Genomic DNA, 17,975 nt, shown 5'->3' on the forward strand with positions numbered 1-17,975 from the left:
TAGCCATACATTTGAAAATTTTGAAAAGTAGAAATTTTATTATATGCACTTTTTCCAGGTTCTTTCTTCTCTAAAAAGATAATGCATCACCCAATTGATGGTGTCTCAGGTTTAATATAAGTATGGCAAATATCTTATAGTCCTAAAAAAGAATATCCTAAACAGAAATTTAATCAATATACTATGTATAAATATTTGAGTAATACAGGGAAGTACTCATAGAGGATACTTATGTTAGAAAACCGTAAAAGACTGAAAATTATAATATGTTCATCTAATTCAAGAATTTAGGAAAAGAATAGTGAAATAAATTTAAATAGAAGGAATGAAATAAAAACATAAGAATAGAAATCAATAAAGAAGTACATTTCTAATTGATGGGATTATGGAGCCCCAATAAAATTAAACTAAAATTAAATTTAAAATTAATATTCAGATAAACTTTAATGGAATTTATTGGTAGAATAAAAAGATACAAGATGCAAATTGAAACATAATGCATCTGAAAATACTTAATATTGCATAGTAAGATAAAATTGTGAACATTATAGCAACACTTCAAAAACTTAGACAAAGTGAACAAATTCCTGTAAAAATATTAGTTACTAAACCTTGAATCAGTGAGTCATTCTACATCTACTAAAAAATATAATTAATAATTTAAGTTATTTCCATAAAGGAATACCAAACCACGGTAGTTTCTTAGATGAGTTTCATCAAAAATTCAAAGAACAGATTTTTACAATCTTTCACAATTTCTCCCAGAAAATATAAAAGAAAAAATAATTCTCACTTGTTTTGGGGTGGTGATGAGAAGGACTATAAAACCGTGGTTCTAAACCAAAATGTTACCACAAGAAAGAAAATTTGACAGGCCAGAATCATTTGTAAAAAAAAAAAAAAAATGCAAAAATCCTTAATGAAATATCACTGAACTCAGAAATCCAAGAACGATTTAACATGGCAAAATATATATATATACATGTACCAGATTAGTAAATTAAATTGTAAATATTGCATGTTCAATGCAATAATTGCAGAAAACACATTAGTAAAAATTAAACACCACTCCTTGCAAACTAGTGATATGGAGATCTTCCTCAACCTGAGAAAGTGTAACTTCAGCAAATACAATAAAAACAATATATAAAATCACAATTTTAAAAGAGTGTAAAATTCTCCTTTTTATTTCCAGCACTGTGCTTATCATCACAGCAAGGTAAGAAAAAGAAAAAACACATAACGATTGGAAAAAATTTGTTTACATAGAAAATCCAAACTAAACCATAATCCTTTTATTAGGGGTAAGGAGAGATAAAGACTTTAACTAAAGGTTGTTGGTTGAATTACTGTACAGTGAAAATTGCAATTCTGCATCTGAGCAATTAAGTTAGAAAACATAACTTTAACAGCATCTCTAATAGCAATAGAAATTATAAGACACACATAATAAATGAAACAAATATGGAAAATTTGAATATCCAAAATTAAAAATTTTATACAAAGACCTCAAAGATAACTTAAATGTAGAAAATGTATGTAGATGGTTACCAAAACAACACTATAAATTATGCAGTTCTCCCTAATTGAATGTACTTCTTCAGTGTAGTCCAAATCAAAATCACAATAGGATGTTTTTGTGCGAGTTGATGGTGAATCTAAAATTTATATGAAAAAGCAAAAAGGCAAGAGCCATGGTTTGAATAATAAGCTAGATGGATTTGTTCTTCAATATAGAACATTATAATAACAAAGGTGTTATGGGTTATAGACAGCCTGTGCAAGGAAAAAATAAATAGACACCATCATATTTGGGATTTTTATTTAAATTGCATTAGATCCTCACCAGTAGGATACATTTATTTATAACGGAGGTGACAGAACAGATCATTCAGGAAAGGTGGAAATATGAAATAAACAGTACAAAATATGTGCTATCCATATGGGAAAAGTGAAATTGCCCCACTATACACAGTCTGTCTATACACAGACTCAATTCAAGATGGGATTTGGAAGGAAGCAGTATTTACAAACCACATACACTACCATACCCCCAGGTACTCACTCTCTCTCTCACACACACACACACACATATACACAGGCCAGCTCACAAAAGCTGATAAAATAAACTTCATCATTTGCTGGTGTCATTCTTGGAACAGGACCAGAAGCTTGTAGTCTTTATACCTGGCCTAGTAAACTAATGATCACCCTGTCTTTGGGTATTTGCAAACTGAAAGCTTCTTTCAAGTGGGATAGCAATTATCCTTAAGTCTCTCCTCAGTAGCCCCTTGAGTGTGACCCTTCTTCTATTGTAAATTCATTTAGAATGCTTGTCCTAATTCTATAAATCCTTTCATGCCCTGTCTGTTGGGATGTTGTTAGATAATTCTAGCTTTAATTTCAACTGGGTCTATAAAAGCCTCTGATTTGATTGTGTCTAAAGTTGTATGACATAAACGTTTGGAAAGAAAATAGTAAGCGTCCATTCGATAAGACCATATGATAAAAACAAGTGTCTTCTTTCTAACTATTGCAAGCAGAAAAATAGAACTAGAGTTTCTGGCAACCAAAATTCTCCCCCCTCCAAAAGGGTAGGGATTAAAACAAAGAAATAAATAAACAAATAAAAGGAAAAAAATTATACATTTCTAAGAGTAGGTTATAGACATTGGGGCGCATTTTTGGAACATGTAGATACCTTATGCAATGGGAGCTCTCAGTATTGTATGAACCACACGGGAAAGCATTTATTTTCTGATAAAACTGAGTTCCATCTAGTTCATGAATAACATGTACTATTAAAAGACAGGAAAAAAAGGCATTTTTTGAAATAGCACACTGTCTTCATTCATTATTAAATGTTTTCTGATACGAAGGAATGGGGAAATTAATAAAGGATTTTGTAGGATGTGTCCATTCCTGAGACACTTGTGGAAAAAAATAGTGAGAAAAAAGCTTATTTTAATATATGTGATATATTTCATAATTAAATGTGAAGTCATAATATGTTTTAGCCATCAAAGTTCTAGTTAATCCTGAGACACATGTGGACGAAAATAGAAAAAAGCTTATTTTAATATATGTGATATATTTCATAATTAAATGTGAAGTCATAATGTGTTATCCATCAAAGTTCTAGTTAATTCAATTTGATGTTATTTTTGCCATAGTAAGATTAACATTTTAAAATATTGTTATAAATATGTTTTATAAGCGAAAAACATACCTATCTCAAATTATAATACCTTAGTTCTCTCAAGTGATTTCTTTGAAAATATAGCAAAATTCACAATTCAGATATATTAGTTTTGTAGACACTTTATTATTGTTTTCTCAAAGTAACAGGGAAACAGCTAAACCAAAATAGTTAAAAAAAGGTTTAAAATGTCATAACGGAATTTATTGTCTGAATTGAACTTCTCCGTGAGCACATAAAATAAATATTTGAGTATATTCAGTTTATTAGTCATACATATTAGAAAAAGACATTAATACTTTTAGAAATAACACGTGTTTTCAAATTTACCTAAATTTCAGTGCATTTGTCCACCAACATCTAAAATTAAATTTATGATAGATTTTTATCAGTTCATTGAGTAAAATAATTTACAATCATTGCTTAGTACTAAATGTTATTTGAATCTTTAAACCACCTAGGAACATTATCTTTTAAGTTTCCGGAATAATTATGGTGTAAATCCTAACCTCCTAAACTCCTCATCACTCATAACCTCACCTCATGATATGTGTATAAAAATAAGTGTTGGTGAACTTATACTGACTTTCCTTCTCTACATATATTTTATTCTCAAGTGATTCAAAATCTTTTCATTTTTCAAGTTGTTGAGGGGTTCTTTTTTTTTTTTTAAAGCAATCAACATTTTGAATTATTGCTATTGTTTGCTTCATAGGGTCAAAGAGGATAAGTGATAGTGAAGTCTCTGACTATGACTGTGATGATGGAATTGGTGTAGTATCAGGTAAGAAATTTAGAATTATGTTATAATATTAAAGGATTGTAATTCATTATTATTTAATATAAAAATAAAAAAAAAAACAAGAAAGAAATAACTTGCCTCCTCACCTCCCTAAGTCAAACGGAAAACTATGGCAATTTAAACTCCTGAATAATGCCAATTTATAGAGTACCTGTACCAATTATTAGATTGAGTAGTCTTATAAGTAAATGTCTGCAAATTTTCTAATCAATTTTCTATTCTAAAACACCTAAAGAATAAGGGTTTTACAATGAATTAGAAGATTTATTGCATAATTAAAACTTCTTTATACTGTACTAACATTGTAGAAAAAAGAAGAAATCTTTCTGATACTATCAGCATACTTAAATATGGCAAATATTTAATGAGATTTAAATTTTTTTAAATTGTTTTTGTATTAAGTATCATTTACTTTACAACTACCTTTTAATATCATAATACTGTAACTTAAAACATTGCCTTATTATATGGTTAGAAATTTATACAATGATTTAATATTTTAAGTAAGTAGATGTATTTTCTGTAAATTCTAACAAAATGTATGTAATACACTTAAATATTACAATTTTTTTATTCTATTCCTCTTAAAACTTAAATAACTTAGCCAGTTTCACAATTATGACTAATTTTACTTTAAACAAAATATGATCTATCATATGTGACACATGCCACAGTTGCATCAATGACATAAAAATTTTTGTTTGACAGTTTTTATTAGAGTATTAGTAAATTTGCATTGCTGTATCAGTCTGCTACTTTACTTTTTAACTTAATTTTTATTAAATCATAACTGTATACATTTATGGGGTACAATGTGATGATTTGATATACAATGTGGAATGCTTAAATCAAACTAATTAACATAACCATCACCTCATTTACTTATTTCTGTGGTATGACGTTATACACTATCAGTTGTTTTGAAATGTACTTTTGCATTGTGTACAGTAGGCAAGTTCCTGCCAAATACCCTCCCTACACTTGCCCTTCCTCTCCCTGTCCCTCTCCCCTCTTTCTGGACTATTTTTGTATTTTATCCTTTGTATGAATGTGTAAGTGTTTATATATTGGTTTCATAATAGTATTGAATACATTGGATACTTTTTTTTCCGTTCTTGAGGAACTTCACTAAGAATATGTTCCTGGTGGTGCCCATAGGTCAGTGGGTAGGGCACCGGCCATGTATACCAAGGCTGGTGGGTTCAAACCCAGCTTGGCCCAGCTAAAAAAAAAACAACAACAATGACAACTGTAACAACAACAACAAAAAATAGCTGGGCGTTGTGGAGGGCACTCACAATGGGATTAATGCCCGTAATCCCAGCTACTTGGGAGATGGAAGCAAGAGAATCACTTAAGCACAAGAGTTTGAGGTTGCTGTGATCTGTGATGCCACAACTCTACCGAGGGCAACAGCTTGAGACTGTAAAAAAATTTAAATTAAAAATTTAAAACTAAACTTTAAAAATTTAAAACTAAACTAAAAATTAAAAATTTTTTTTAGCGAAAAAATTACAGAGATAAAGATCTGAAAGTACATACATTATTTTAAAACTTTGGTTTTCCTTATCACACCTTTCTTGCTTTGGACAATGCACACGTTACAATTGTGTAATAGAGTTTTTTAAAAGGAAGTTATTTAAAATAAAAAGTAAAAGAAAAAATTAAAAAAAAATAAAAAAGGAGAAGAATATGTTCCAGGTCCATCCAGGTAAACATAAAAGATGTAAAGTCTCCCTCTTTTTTTATGGCTACATAGTATTTGCACCAGAATGCTTATTGCAGCCCAATTCGCAATAGCCAAGTTGTGGAAACAGCCTAAGTGTCCATCAACCCATGAATGGATAAACAAATTGTGAGATACACACATACACACACACACATACCATGGAATACTATGCAGTCTATTCCTTTTTTTTTTTTTTTTTTGTAGAGACAGAGTCTCACTGTACCGCCCTCGGGTAGAGTGCCGTGGCGTCACACGGCTCACAGCAACCTCTAACACTTGGGCTTACACGATTCTCTTGCCTCAGCCTCCCGAGCAGCTGGGACTACAGGCGTGCGCCACAATACCCGGCTATTTTTCTGTTGCAGTTTGGCCGGGGCTGGGTCTGAACCTGCCACCCTTGGCATATGGGGCCGGCGCCCTACTCACTGAGCCACAGGCACCGCCCAATCTATTCCTTTTTAAAAACTCTGTTTCTTCTCTCTTTTTTTCCCCCAAGGTAAACAATGTATTAATTTGCTAAGACTGCAAAATATATTTTATGTTGTATGGTTTATATATTAAAACCATAAAGTGGTTTAGAAAAGTATTTTCCATTGTCTCTTGGTCAGTGGTTCTCAACCTTCCATACAGTTCCTGTGGGTTGCTACCCACAGGTTGAGAACTGCTGCTCTTGGTGATCACTACAGTTTTGTTTTTGTTTTTTTCAATTTTGTGTTGTATTTGTTTGTTACTTGATTATTCCATGTCTTCTCTTTTCTAAATATCTAATCACAACCGGTTTTCTTCACCCAAAATATTTCTCTTCAGGTCATTAAATCCCTGTGTCTTGACGGTATTTTCTGCATATTTCAATTCTTTCATTTTTTTATGATGGTGAAAAATTTATTAAAAATGATTATTTCATAAAAATTCTATCAAAGGAGTTGTATCTTTAGAAAATCAATAGAAAGTTATAGATTCTTTCATTATTTAACTTAATTCTCTGGAATAACTTTTTGTTATTACAGAATAGTTGTTTTGAAAACCTACCTAGGTCAAAGTGTTTACCCTGGATTCATTATGTTTCTTCATTATGATAAAAAACATTCCTCCTTTCTCATTGTCATTATTATTTTGCCTATCATAAACTATCTGGTGAATCATTTAATATAATGAAGAGAAAAGATTGCTGTACAATAACCTACATTTTGCTATTTTTAAATCCATGTGATTTTGAGACATAGATTTCACAATATACTACACTTTAGCAATGCATCTAGCAGTTTTTGAATTTTATACTATTAGAAATTTGAAGTGGTCTCCAATCATTTTTACAAACATCAAAATTAGGATTATGGTATTTTAGTTTCTGAAATTATAGTATACATAGTTTCTTTTCATACTCCATTACTTTAGTAATGTTCTAGGAATTACATGAGAATCGTAATTAAGACATAAACATATAAATTCTGCTTTTTTCACATTTTTTTTTTGTGTCTTTTTGTAAAGCTCCATTATTAAAACCTGCCACCATTGGTGTATGTGGCTGGTGCCATAACCACTGTGCTACAGGTGCTGAGCCATTTTAGCTTTTTAAAAAATTTTAAAATAACTACAGAATTACTTTTTGTTTTAAAAACAAGTAAACTTCTTAAATGGCTTATGTCAAAATAAATACCTTACAGAATTTGTGGTATTAGAAAACATGTTTATTCACTCCAACAGAGAATCACATCTGACATGTATATATACTCATAAATATTTGTTGAGCAAATAAACGTATTCTTTCTGTACAGTCTTTTGCTACTGCCATATGTTATATTTCAGAGCTGTGCCACTATTTGTATATGGCTATTTGAACTTAATTTAAAATAAATATTATAAAAATCTATATCCTTATTATCATTAGCCAAATTTCAAGTTTCGGTAGTCATGTGATTCTAGTGGCTACCCATATTAGTGCTCATAGTGAACATTTCTTCATTTCAAAGTTCTAACGGACAATACTATTATAAGTTTTATAAGAGCAATTAATCTTCTTGCTACAATCTCTCTAACCTTATGTATGAATTGTATACTGCTGTGAGCTTCATCTTCTTAAATAATTATTTCACAAAAATAAAAGGTATAATAGTATTAGGACACTGTGAGAGCACTGGAGTCAGGAAGATGTTTTAAGTCTCCATCCTAGTGTTTGACAGTTAGGTTTCTTTGACTCTGTTTTTACAAATGAAAATGGAGATAATATCTTCTTGGCATAATTTTTTTCTATTATGCCATGTATGTATTCCCGACAACTCTTGTGCTTTGCAAAATTGTGGCTAAAACAGCAGGGCTTCTAGGAAAGCGAGGTTGGGAAAGACTATTCAAAACCCATGTAGCTTTGAAAACAGAGCTCTAAAAATAAAGATGCCTGCACAATAAAAAACCATGTTAAATTTTATGCATTCAAAACTATTAAATGTGGGAGTCTAAAATAAAATGAAGTTACCTAGATGGAGAAGATAGTTATGCAAAGTTATGGCATGAAGGAAACTAACCACGAACATCAGAAAGGGCCCATGAAATATGTACTTCTATGGCAGTGTTTGTGACCAAAGTGAGCCAAGAGAAAGAACATGGGATGAATGGGTGTTGTACCCAGTTCTGTATTTCTCTAATTTACTACAACTGACTGTGTTAGTGTACTTTGCATTCAACCACAATTATTTGGTAGTTGTCCTCGACGCTGTTGATGTTCCACCCATACCCCTTTACCTGCTACTCTGTGTGTTGGTTACTAACAATTCAAAACTGTCCTTCTCTCCTGAGAATTGCCATTAGATAAATAGAAACCACTCACCCAGAAGATTAAAAACCTTGTTTACCTTCCATTGGCAGTCTTCAGCCAATGACTGGCTAACATGGGACTAAAGTCCAGCCCTGTTGTCTCAAAATCAGAGTAACTATGATCCAATTCATCTTTCAGGCCTCCAGTAAGATCAAGCTGACTATATTGTAGCTTAATTTCTTCCCTTGCCCTATTCTGTTCTCCTCCCTTGTCCTGAGAACACTACTTCAGTTATTCATGTGTATCTGAATCTTTGTTTTTTGCTCTGTTTTTAGGAGTCTAAAATAATACTGTAAAACATTAACATGCTAGGAAAAAAACCACATATGAGCCAGTCATTTTTCTGAGCTATCTCTGAAATAAATATCGTAATGGAACACTGTACATTGCCTAGCAGAGTTTCTAGCACATAGTAAAAGATCAATTAATAATGGCTATCATGAGCATGTTGAAGATGACAGCAATAGTGCTAATGTCAGCCTACCAAGAAATCTTCAGACTCTTTTCCATTACAAACCTCATTATGTTTTATATATACACAATTTAAGTCAAATTTACTTTTCTTTCTGCTTTCCCCAATGTTGCCCCCACATTGAACTGACATTTTTCTATCAACTGAGAATTCCTTCCATTTGTTCACATATCGTTTGCTGTCTAGCATTCATTTGAGTTGTATCCCTTCTAATATACATTGCCAAAATTTGTGAAATCATGTTTTTATTCTTAAGCATCTATGTATCTCATCCCTGTCAAATACTATAAGAAAAACGGTAGCTGGACATGGTAACTCATGTTGGTAGTTGGACATGGTAGTTTATGTTGGTAGTCCCAGCTACTCAGAAGGCTGAGGCAGGAAGATTGCTTGAGGCCAGTAGTTAGTTCAAGGTCAGCCTGAGCAACATAGTGAGACCCTGTCTCTTAAAAAAAAAAGCAGTTCATATATATTGTTTATCCCTTAAAGAAATAACTATAGACTTTAGGAACTTTTTTGAACTTGATAACTTTAAATATTAATTATATTTGAAAAGTATTTGAAGCTTTTCCAGGTCACTGAAGAGATGAAAATGTTTTGACAATTAATTTGAGTCTTTTATTGAAAATAATTAAATGTTTATAAAAATTTTACTGCCTAAGAGTATATAAAAAATATACTGCACATATAAATATACATAAAAGTTTTACTCTACTTCTCACAGTGCCTTGGATATAGTAACTACATAAATGTTTGAATATTTGTCATTCCTTTTAAAATTTATGTATTTAAAAATATCATTTTGCTTTAATACTGCATTATACTTTGTTATACTTTATATTTACTATATTTAAAGTCTTTCAACTTCACTAACATTGTATATCTTTAAGTACAGAATACATGAAAGACTTAATGTGCTGATAACTGTAATATTTATTAATCTTTCTACCTTTAGATTATCGACACAATGGTCGAGATCTTCAAAGTTCAACATTATCAGTGCCAGAACAAGTAATGTCATCAAACCATTGTTCACCATCAGGGTCTCCTCATCGAGTAGATGTTATAGGAAGGACTAGATCATGGTCACCCAGTGTCCCTCCTCCACAAAGGTAAGACAGCATATTCATTCACTTTATTTGTATGTTGGGATTACTACAGGCTTATTTATCATAAGTTATTGTTAACCATCTCTAAATATAAGTGATTCTTATGGGAAAAAGTTATTTATAGAAAAGCAACATGCTACTCAATAACCTATGTAATTAGAGTAAAAGGAAATGTGCATTACTTTGTGTCTTTGGATAGCCCATATATTCTTTTTTTTTTTTTTTTTGCAGTTTTTGGCCAGGGTCGGGTTTGAACCCACCACCTCCAGTATACTCGTTTGGCACCACCCGAGCCCATATATTCTTTTATAGTTCGAAATAATTAAGAAGAACCAGCTTTCAGTCACATATCAGTGTGAGCAGATACAGATAGAACCAATTATATTTATAAATGATTTAGATATTGGTAATTTAAGAAATATAAATAAATACACATCTGATCAGTCTTTCAAGTTAGGAAAAATCATTGAAGGAATACAAACAAATGCATATGCAGTGGGAAGAACGGTTCAGAAAGTCTGAGACTACCAGAAATATCTGCATAATTCACTTATATCCTTGGAATGTTTGAGAAATGTTGACCAATGAGAGTAACTAACTTATAACTTCTGTTATAAATAAATAATTGAGTATTAGAATTTTAATTGAATCTTAATTTTATATAAGATATTGTACTTTTTGAGAGAACTTTATTTTATTTTTAAATTTGACATATTAATTTATAAGGCTATAAAGAACTAAAAAGGTTTCTATAATTGAACAATTGCAGAAATTAAAAAGAAAATATAATATATTAAGTTGACAAACATGTTTAACTCTTTAAAGATGTTGAGTTAAACAAGGAAACCACTTGCACTTAAAGTAATCATTGTACTTAATGGAAAGACTTTATAGAGGCATTTACATTAATATCAGAAATAAGAGAAGATGCCCCTTATTATTATCACTGTTTAAAATAGTACTTCAGGTCCTGAAAAACATTAAAAGACAAGAAAAAGAAATAAGAGGTGGAAGTATTATTCAAAGAGAAAAAAAATCATTTATTATTTATTAAAGATAGGATTAGCTACATAGAAAGTCCAATATAAGCAGACGATAAAAACTAATACAGGAGTTCTGCTAAATAGCTGGCCATTGGAAAACTTACAAAAATGAGTAATAACTTCTTGAAATTGTATATGGAAGGATAATGGTGTACAAATAATTAAATCCACTTTGAAAAAGAAGAGAAAAACTTATTATCAGCTCACAGTAATTAAAAACAAGATGGAACTTGAACAGTAGCAGCAAAATAGACATAATTATAAAATATGAATATACATACATTTACATTTCTGTATTTACTTGATATAGGATAATAAGGTGGAAGAAATTAATATGGAAATGATAGGTTGGAAAGGACAGAAAAATTAGGTCATTGCATGTAATAAAATTAAATATTTGTTTCCTACATTTCATTCACTAATATAACAGTAATGGTCTTATGTTTTAAAGGGCTGCTATGCATCACAGTGGATGGGGGAAGGGTTGAAGCAAGAGACTACTTAGATGGCTATTGTTATGGTATATGCACAAAAATGATAGATAGTCTGGACTAGAGTGGTATCAAGGGAGGTGGTGAGATGTTCTCTTGAAATTTGAACTCACGTTTGACTACCTCTGAGGCATTCCTATCTCCATTCCCCTAGGCTATGTAAAGAAAGATATCTAACACAGAACTAATATTTTTCACAGCAATCTACTTCTCTTATGTATATCATTGAGTATCACTGCTAGTGACCTGGAAGTCAACAATTAATAATGTTGATACTCTTTATTATATCCCCATTGGTATTAGCTTAATTTGAGCTCTTCTTGTATTGTGTCTATTATAGCAGCAATCTTCTTACCTATCAAACTCCAGCTGAGATGTATATGATTATACTTTACTAAGGTATTTAATGGATCTTGAAATTTTAGTCGGAATGTGGAACAGGGACTTCGAGGGACACGTACTACTCCTGGACATTATAATACAATTAGCCGAATGGATAGACATCGCGTCATAGATGACCATTATTCTCCAGATAGAGACAGGTAAATATGATTTAATGCTTTTAGACCTTTTGATCACTGCCTTCAGGAAATGGTTAACATAAAATATTTTTGTCTGTTTCTTAGTTTCTAAAGCAACACTTTCTCTTTACAATGCATACATTCTTTCTTATGACCATCACATTGTTTAAAAAAAGAAATAAAAAGCAAGATTTTCTTTAATAAGAAAAAAAATCATCTTGTTCTTACAATTTTGGTCCTTCATCAAACCAGTTAAGCTTGTGAATCTGCACAATAGATTATAATGATAATTATAACGTAAATAAGATGTTTTCTTATTTTTACCTTGTCATAACCAATTACATGTAAAATACTTTCATGAGACAACAGATTTTAAACTCTTTTATGTTCATTGGAGAAATTAGTGTGATTTTTCATGTGTAGAAGTATTGAGACTCAATCTTGTTTGTTTAGAAGACATTTTATTGGCTCGGCACCTGTAGCTCAGGGGGTAGGGCGCCAGCCACATACATCAGAGCTGGCTGGTTCATATCCAGCCCAGTACTACCAAACAACAATGATAATTACAACCAAAAAATAAGCCAGCTTTGTGGTGGGTGCCTGTAGTCCCAGCTACTTGGGAGGCTGAAGAAAGAGAATTGCTTAAGTTCAAGAGTTTGAGGTTGCTGTGAGCTGTGATGTCACCGCACTCTACCCAGGGCAACAGCTTGAGACTCGGTCTCAAAAAAATAAAAAGAAAACATTTTATTATGATTCATGAAAAGTTTTTTCTACGTGGCTTTCTGTAAACCTTTTAAGCATCTTAAAGAATCATGCTTGTTGATTACTGTATTTAGAACTCTCTGAATTTGCTCCATTAAAGGTGACAAACTTGGAAGTAACATAGTATGTTACAATGCTTAATTACTATTAATATTTTTAAATAAGCACATTTATTAACTCTCTACCTGATGCTTTATTTACATATGAAATAAATTATACTGTATTTTCTCTGAACTTTGTGCAAGATAGAGTAAAATGATGAAGGAACTCAGGAGTGCTTTTGTGAGCATTCTAAACTCATTTTAAGAATAACACTTGGGGCCTTTTAAGTCAGCTGACATGAGAAAATAATGTGAATATTTACAAACTTAATTGTTTTATCTAAATCTAGGATTATACTCAATTCATCCTTATACTTTCATCATGTTTTAGTATACTTCTATAAAAGAAAAGAAAAGGATTAGTATTCAACAGTGTCAAACTGGTTTTTGTGTTTGGGTTCTAAGAAGAAATTAGGAAGTTATTAAATTAATATTAGTATTAATGTCAAAGGAAAGCTAATGTGCTGTGTTGGCATGATTAGGAATTGGAAGGAATCATATTAGGGTGGATCAATGGGTATTTTGGTTACCTAATATAATTTTAATGAGATGATCATTTCTGGATATTACTATGTAGCAAGTCATAGACTTCTTGTTTCTCGAAGGGTTGTTAAAAGAAATGATGAAAGAGAAAGTCTAAAATGACTTTAAATTTCCTTCAAGTTTATGTAAAGCTTTCTTTTAATGAAAAATGACCTTTATATTTTCCTCTAAAACAATTAAATATTGTCTAAATCTTGCAGGAAAAAATAGATTAAAATTAACCTCTAGAACAGCAGTTCTCAACCTGTGGGTCATCACCCACAGGAACTGTATTAAAGAGACACAGCATTGGGAAGGTTGAGAACCACTGCTCTAGAATTATACTCAGAAACAGAAATGGTCGCTCTCATATGAAATATTCTGCACAATATTTCATAAATGTTTTAAGACAAATGGCCCTAGGCAACAAAATTTCATGTTTATGAGTAATCCTTGGTATTAGCTAACGTAGTCATAGGTACTCTTAGCTAATTAACCGTCAGAGATATCCTGCATTATGCATATTTATATCTATCCCAATTTATGGCCATAATTGAAATATCACTACATATATATTTTTTGCTTCAAAATTTAATAGATCCCTTAGTTTAATAAAAATGTTTAAATAAATATTTTTTAAAGTTTTGGGGAAAATTGATCCATGTTGTTCCATAACTCTTTTAGAGTGCTGTAGATTGCCAGATCACAATTACTCTTAACTGTGAGCTACATTAAATTTTTTTTTATGTAAGTTGAATAGAATTTTATTTAAATAGGAATACAAAACCATTTCCGATATTACTCGTATTATATATTTAATCATTATTCTTTAATATGAGGAATGAAAAAGTACAATTATTCATGTTATTTGTGTATATTGTCTATGACATTATTAAACAATAAGTCCTTAATTTCTGTTTTATTCTAATATTTTAGAAGATTTTTGATAAAATGCATATGATAATTTTTATATACTTCATAGAAGTTAGGAATACTCTAGAACTCTTACAGTGAACTTTCATAAATAACAGTTTATAGAGTCTATCAATAATATTGTTAATCAAAAAGCATATGAGAGAATTCTTTTGAGATAGTAAGAATGACTTGGGTATTTTGAGAAGTGCATTAACCTTTCTTAGTAAAAATTATTGCACTGAACTAAAATAGTATTTTACTGAATGTACTCTTTTTCATTGGATTTGGAACCAAAGAGCCTTGTGTTTGAGTTTACCTTGTGTGTATATACCTGTGTATGAATCTTTGGGACAGCTAAGCTCTTTGACATTTGATTTCCTTATCTATAAAATTAGAATACTAGTGTAACTTTACAGGGTTGTATAGATTAAATGACATGGTGCCTTCAGTTGTATGGTGTGTATTCAAAAAATGTGCTCTAGCCTTAGCATTTTAAAATGATTTGTTGGATTGCAAATAATTTACATTCAGTGTCCTTAATAATTGAGTAAAAATAAACAAAAAAAACCCAGAGAAATCAGTGAGTTAAGGTATTTTTTTTAAGTTTTATATAAAATGTAGGACATGAGTTGGACCTTGAAAAAGCTTTGTCCTTAAGCAAGGACAAAGCTTAAATAAAGGATACAGAAACAGAAAAACCTATATATCGTAAAGGCTCAGTATGAAGGATGAAGGATTTGAGAACATGTTCAAAAGTTATATGTGAAAATCTTAGCTTTTACACTGACTCCATTGGGTGAAAAATAATTAAACATTAATTTATAATACTTAGTCAAACTTAAGTAGGGTAAAGAAGATATATATTATTCATACCCTTTTTAAACACATACTATAAAAATAATGTATCATTATTTTTCTGATAAACCCTGGTAAGTACTAAAACTAGAAACATAATTATTTTTTTCTGGGGAAGACAATGTGACTTTATTATTAGAAATCGTTTTAAGAGTTTTTTTGTTTCCTTGAGCCAGTTTGCTATTAGAGTAAGTATTAGATAATCTGTAATGTGTTGAGATCTTCTATGGTGTGCATTTTTATGGCTATTGTGGAGGCTAAAATATGTTGAGTGCAATACTGGCAAAGGTAAATTACTTTATAAACTTTTTTCTCTTGTACATTCAAATAGTAAATTCATACTCTAAAAAGGAAAATGCCCGTTCTAGCACATTAAAAGTGTTTGAGTATATTGTAGAAACCATTGCTTAAGCAAGGCATAAGCAATGTTACAGGCACAGAGCATGATGTTTTTGCATTATATAGGGGCTATTGAACAAAGTTTTCCAAAACTATAGGCTTACTTGATAAGATATTTTATCTCCTTTTTGTGTCCTTTTTGTATCTAGTGGTCTCTAAAAGAGGATATTCAGTTTACTAGTGGAAGGAAAATTCATTAAAAACATAATTTTGTGCTACATTTAAAGGTTCTATTCCTTAAGGTCAACGTGTATCTAGAAATTGGATTAGTAATCTAGTTCAGTTTTCGAATAGTAATATATATATATATATATTTTTTTTTTTTTGTCGGGGCTGGGTTTGAACCCACCACCTCCGATATATGGGGCCAGCACCCTACTCCTTGAGCCACAGGAGCTGCCCTCAAATAGTAATATTTTTATCATGACCTTAAGGATCTGTAACATTTTTACTTCAAAATTTAGTTACTTGCATTAGTTTTCTATTTCTTTTACAGTGAATTATTGCTTTGCTCAAATTTTTATTAATTTCAAACAGATTGGACTAAATGCAATTTTTACACTTTAACTCCTTGTATATATTGAAGACATTATACATATTTATTGCTCAGATTTTATAATATTCATTAATTGTGGGGAAAAAGTAAGCTTGGTTCATGGGGAAGTGTAAAACATTTTTAGATAGCAAAGGACCTTGGATACATCTATAAACCTTAGGTGGATTTTAGAGGGCGTACTAAAACAGGATGGTAAATTTTGTGTGAGGTTGATACATGAGTTTTCAAAAGAATCTCAATGAGGCTCATACCAGATAAGGTTAAGAACTAATATGACTAGGGATAAAAAAAAGAGAGAGAGAGAGAAGGAAAACAGATTGATGCTCGATAAAAGTGATTCTTCCTGAATGTTTTCTTTAGCTTCATAGAGACAAAGTTTAATATAAGATTCTTCAAGGAAAATACTGGAAATTTTATTGTTATATGTACTTTATGGACTTATAAATTTTATCAAGCTTCAAAGTTTCTAAATTTCCTTTTTAAGTAATTTTTGGAGAATATTCCTTTTGAAAGCAATCAATTCCAACATCACAATTGTTAAATATTATTTCTATTCTTTATAAAAGCTGGGAATGCTTTCTCTGTCTCTTCCTCATTTTCTTATACTACATGGGTTTATAGTCTTCTGTTTCTATTTCTGGAACATTTTCATGATTAAGTGGAGCCCTGGTCTCTTTGGAGATTCATCATGAAACTGGTGTAATTTTGTTTTATTTGTTCTTTTTATTTCAGTCTGAAATTTGTATATTAAGCAAGTCAGGCATTATGCAGAATGATTTTTTAAAAATTATCCTGGTCTAGATAGGCAAATTATTGTATATCAACTAATTATAAAATGTAGAAGACTATGAGGCAGAAACATAATATTATTGGAACAAATTGCAGGAAAAATCACTTGATTTGATCTATAAGCAAAGGCTTTAAGGTGTATTTGGACTTTAAAGATTGGGCAAAATTTTGAAAGGCAGAGAAAAAGAGAGAGGATGATGGGCACTCTTGACAGAGTGATGAATAGGAGCAAAGTCTTGGAATCAGAAAACCGCACTGTGTTAGAGAATCTTAAGTAGTCTCTTGTACCTAGATAAAAAGGAGTGGTATGGGGAATGGAAAGTGACAGGAAATGAAGATTGCAAATAATTTAGAACTTTTAATAAGGAATTGATGTCAAAAGTCATTGAAAGATTTTTGGTAAGATACATACATGATTAGAAAGCATAATTTGCAAATATACCTCTATAGACAGGGTAAAGAATGGATTGGGTATAGGGCGGTGGTACTGAGGTCTGAAGGTAGGAAAATCTAAGAGAAGATTATTACAAAAAACAGAGTAAGCCCAATTTTAAGTAGTGGCCAGAGAAAAGGAAAAAAATGGAGAAATCTAGTTATTTAGTTATTTAGGTATCAGAATCAGCAAGGTTTATAAATCAACTGAATGCAAAAATTCATTTTATAAGTTTTAAAATTCTGAGTTTATAAGTCTTGGATTATTAAATAAATATTGTATTTTTAATATAAATATTAAATAAATATTTTAATCCTCAGTTGAAGGTGGTTTCAAGAAGAATAACTGAAGTATTACATTGATTTCCAAAGGGGGATTAAAGAATTCTGTTGGAAATTAGAATAATGAATGAAGCAAGGTAACATCAGGAGCAAAATTGCACGTAGAGGCATTTCTTCTTTTGGTGCA

At 30.9% G+C, this 17,975-nt stretch overlaps 1 protein-coding gene across 46 annotated transcripts in view; it reads left to right on the forward strand.

Moving 5' to 3' along the window:
- Positions 1–17,975, forward strand: part of RIMS2 (regulating synaptic membrane exocytosis 2) — a 683,906-nt gene that overhangs the window by 439,310 nt on the left and 226,621 nt on the right. For all 46 annotated transcript variants that reach the window (XM_053559665.1, XM_053559666.1, XM_053559708.1 and 43 more), the window contains 3 exons: positions 3,915–3,983; positions 9,967–10,123; positions 12,080–12,196. In XM_053559665.1, the coding sequence (XP_053415640.1) occupies positions 3,915–3,983; positions 9,967–10,123; positions 12,080–12,196 (343 nt within the window). The remainder of the gene's footprint in view (positions 1–3,914; positions 3,984–9,966; positions 10,124–12,079; positions 12,197–17,975) is intronic.

Source organism: Nycticebus coucang, chromosome 13, assembly GCF_027406575.1.
Source record: "Nycticebus coucang isolate mNycCou1 chromosome 13, mNycCou1.pri, whole genome shotgun sequence".
NCBI lineage: Eukaryota > Metazoa > Chordata > Mammalia > Primates > Lorisidae > Nycticebus > Nycticebus coucang.